Genomic DNA, 2,800 nt, shown 5'->3' on the forward strand with positions numbered 1-2,800 from the left:
GGCGGCGGCGGCGGAGGCGCGGCCGCGCTGGAGCCCGCACCTGGTGCAGCGCAGCCTGGTGCTGTTCGCGGTGGGCGCCTTCATGGCGCTGGTGCTGAACCTGCTGCAGGTGCAGCGCAACGTGACGCTGTTCCCCGAGGAGGTCATGGCCACGCTCTTCTCCTCCGCCTGGTGGGTGCCCCCGTGCTGCGGCACGGCCGCAGGTGAGTCGTGGGCGCGGGCCGGGCCGGGCCGGGCCAGCGCCCGCCCCGCACGTGTGTGCGTCCTTGCACGCCGCTTGTGCAGCTCGCGTGGCAGTGGCAGTGGCTCGGCGGGCGCGCAGGGATTTTGCAGGTCGCAATTTATTGCTTCGGGGAGCGGGGCCCCGGTGGTGGGGGGCTGCAGCCGTCCGCCCCGCACGTGTGTGCGTCCTTGCACGCCGCTTGTGCAGCTCGCGTGGCAGTGGCAGTGGCTTGGCGGGCGCGCAGGGATTTTGCAGGTAGCAATTTATTGCTTCGGGGAGCGGGGGCCCAGTGGTGGGGGGCTGCAGCCGTCCGCCCTGGGCTCTCTTCTGCCAGCCCCAGGGAGGAGGATGCTGTTGGGTCGCCTCTGCCCTGGGCAGCCACGTGTTTGACAGGAGCTGGAGCGCCCCCCTGGGACCCCCCTCCCCCGTCCCTGGCTGGTGTGACCTGGGTGGCACCCAGCTGTGACCTCCTAGGAGAGGGCCGGGGCAAGTAGGGACCAGGCAGGAAGACCCTGCCCCTGCACGCTACCTGCTTGTCTCCTGGCATCCTGGGGCAGCGTTCAGAGGATCTGGGGGTGCCCGGCCCTGGCCGAGTTCCCTGCCCTAGACGAACGTAAATAGTCCCACCCTGAAGAGCGGGGGAGCGGGTCTTCTTAGCTAGAGTATGGCGTGTGAAAGTGTAACTGTAGCTGTGATCCTCCAGAGACCAGGCGAGAGGCAAGAATTTCCTAGGGTGGTATGTCTCTATTGAACTGGCTGTTGCACCGCAGGCACTTGGTTAACTCTGCTCCAGCTACGTGGCAGGCTCAAGAGATCGCCCAGAAATCCCTGCTGCTCGGCTAGCTATGGCAAGCTGACCCATGAAAGGGCTTTCTTAACTTGCTGCCTGATGTGTGGGGTAGGGGGGCAGTGGAGAGGCCTCCTCCAGCTGTTGTCGGGTAGCTGTTTGGATCTGGCGCAGGGCAGGCAGGTTTGTCTCCGCTCCTTGCTGCACGATTGGCTCCCTCCAGAACTGGTGAGTTGCAAGGCGCTGCTGCTATTGGCTGCCTGCGCAAACATGCCACAGACAGAATCGAAAACAAGGAAGTCACATGTCGGAAGAGGGTGGGACAGGCTTGTCTGGCGCCTGCCCTGCACCGCACTCTGCACCCCCTAGCAGCTGCAGCCCAGCCTCAGTGACTACCAGAAAGCAAGGGTTCTTGCTGCGCGATAGCACAGTCAGGACAAGACACCCCGTGAAAAGACGAGTTCTCTGCTGTGTAATTGGAACAGAAATGGGCAGCCAGCTTCAGTGTTGGAGCCAAGAAACTAAACCCTGCTTTTATCTAATACAGTACAAATGAGATTGAGGAAGGGATGGGGATGTTAAAGTAGTTGGGTCAAATTTAAGAGCAAAACCAGTAGAAACACTCTTGGGGCCGGGAAGGGTGGCTTTTTGTGTGGATATTTTGGTTGGTCTTGTTTTGAGGCAGGGTGTTCCCGATGGGGAGAAGCTTTGAAGGTAAAAACACAGTGCTGGCAGTATAAGCATTTGTGTGCTACTAATGGTTAGAAAAAGACTCTTGCATGTAGAAGCACAGTTGGTTCTAATGAACCAAGATCATTTTCAGTTTGATTAATGAAGGTATTTGTGGTGCCAATAATGGAGTTTTGCTTAAACAGTTACTCTTTAATTAGATGCCTTTTTGTGCCCATGACACAACAATGTCAGCAACCGCATATAATGTGGACAGAGTTGGAAAAGAAATTCTATTTGCCCAGGCTTATTTTTGTAAGAACTCCATGGAAATATAAAGGTTTTTAAAGGAACCTGCTTTTGCTGCATCCAAGCATAATATCCTTGATCAGCTCCCTCAGCAGGGGTAGACAGAAAGTTTTTGTAACTGTCTTCTGAAGAGATGTCTGTCAGAATAAATGGAATTCAAACGAGGGCTACAGGATTTGAGTCTTGTCACATACTGTCTTCAGGCAAGTTACTTTACAAAACACTGTGTAAGCTGTAAAAGCTCCTAGAGTTTGTAGTCTGTTAAAAGCCTTTAAACACTAATTGCACCAGCCTAATAAATTAGTCTTTTTAGACCATAGACTTCTGAATTTCTGACTCTAATCCTGCTTACTTTCAGTCTGTGACATGGGTGTGTTTTGTGTGGTTTTTTTTTTTTTTCTTTTTGCTATACAGGCATACCTCGGAGATATTGTGGGTTCGGTTCCAGACCACCGCAATAAAGCAAATATCGCAATAAAGCAAGTCGCACGAATTTTTTGGTTTCCCAGTGCATATAAAAGTTATGTTTACACTATACTGTAGTCTATTAAGTGTGCAACAACTAAAAAAAAATATTGCTAAAAAATGCTAACCATCATCTGAGCCTTCAGCGAGTTGTAATCTTTTTGCTGGTGGAGGGTCTTGCCTCGATGTTGATGGCTGCTGACTGGTCAGGGTGGTGGTTGCTGAAGGTTGGGGTGGCTGTGGCAATTTCTTAAAATAAGACAACAATGAAGTTTGCTACGTCGATTGACTCTTCTTTTCATGAAAGATTTCTCTGTAGCATGCGATGCTGTTTGATAGCATTTTAC

The 2,800-nt window shown here is 52.8% G+C and overlaps 1 protein-coding gene across 1 annotated transcript in view; it reads left to right on the plus strand.

Moving 5' to 3' along the window:
- Positions 1 to 4: 4 nt before the first annotated feature.
- Positions 5 to 2,800, plus strand: part of INSIG1 (insulin induced gene 1) — a gene marked incomplete at its 5' end in the record, with an annotated part of 18,995 nt that continues 16,199 nt past the window's right edge. The window contains one exon of the mRNA XM_019556706.1: positions 5 to 203. Coding sequence (XP_019412251.1) covers positions 5 to 203 — 199 coding nt within the window. The remainder of the gene's footprint in view (positions 204 to 2,800) is intronic.

This window comes from Crocodylus porosus, unplaced genomic scaffold (assembly GCF_001723895.1).
Source record: "Crocodylus porosus isolate Cpor-Errol unplaced genomic scaffold, CroPor_comp1, whole genome shotgun sequence".
In the NCBI taxonomy this organism is placed as follows: Eukaryota; Metazoa; Chordata; order Crocodylia; family Crocodylidae; genus Crocodylus; species Crocodylus porosus.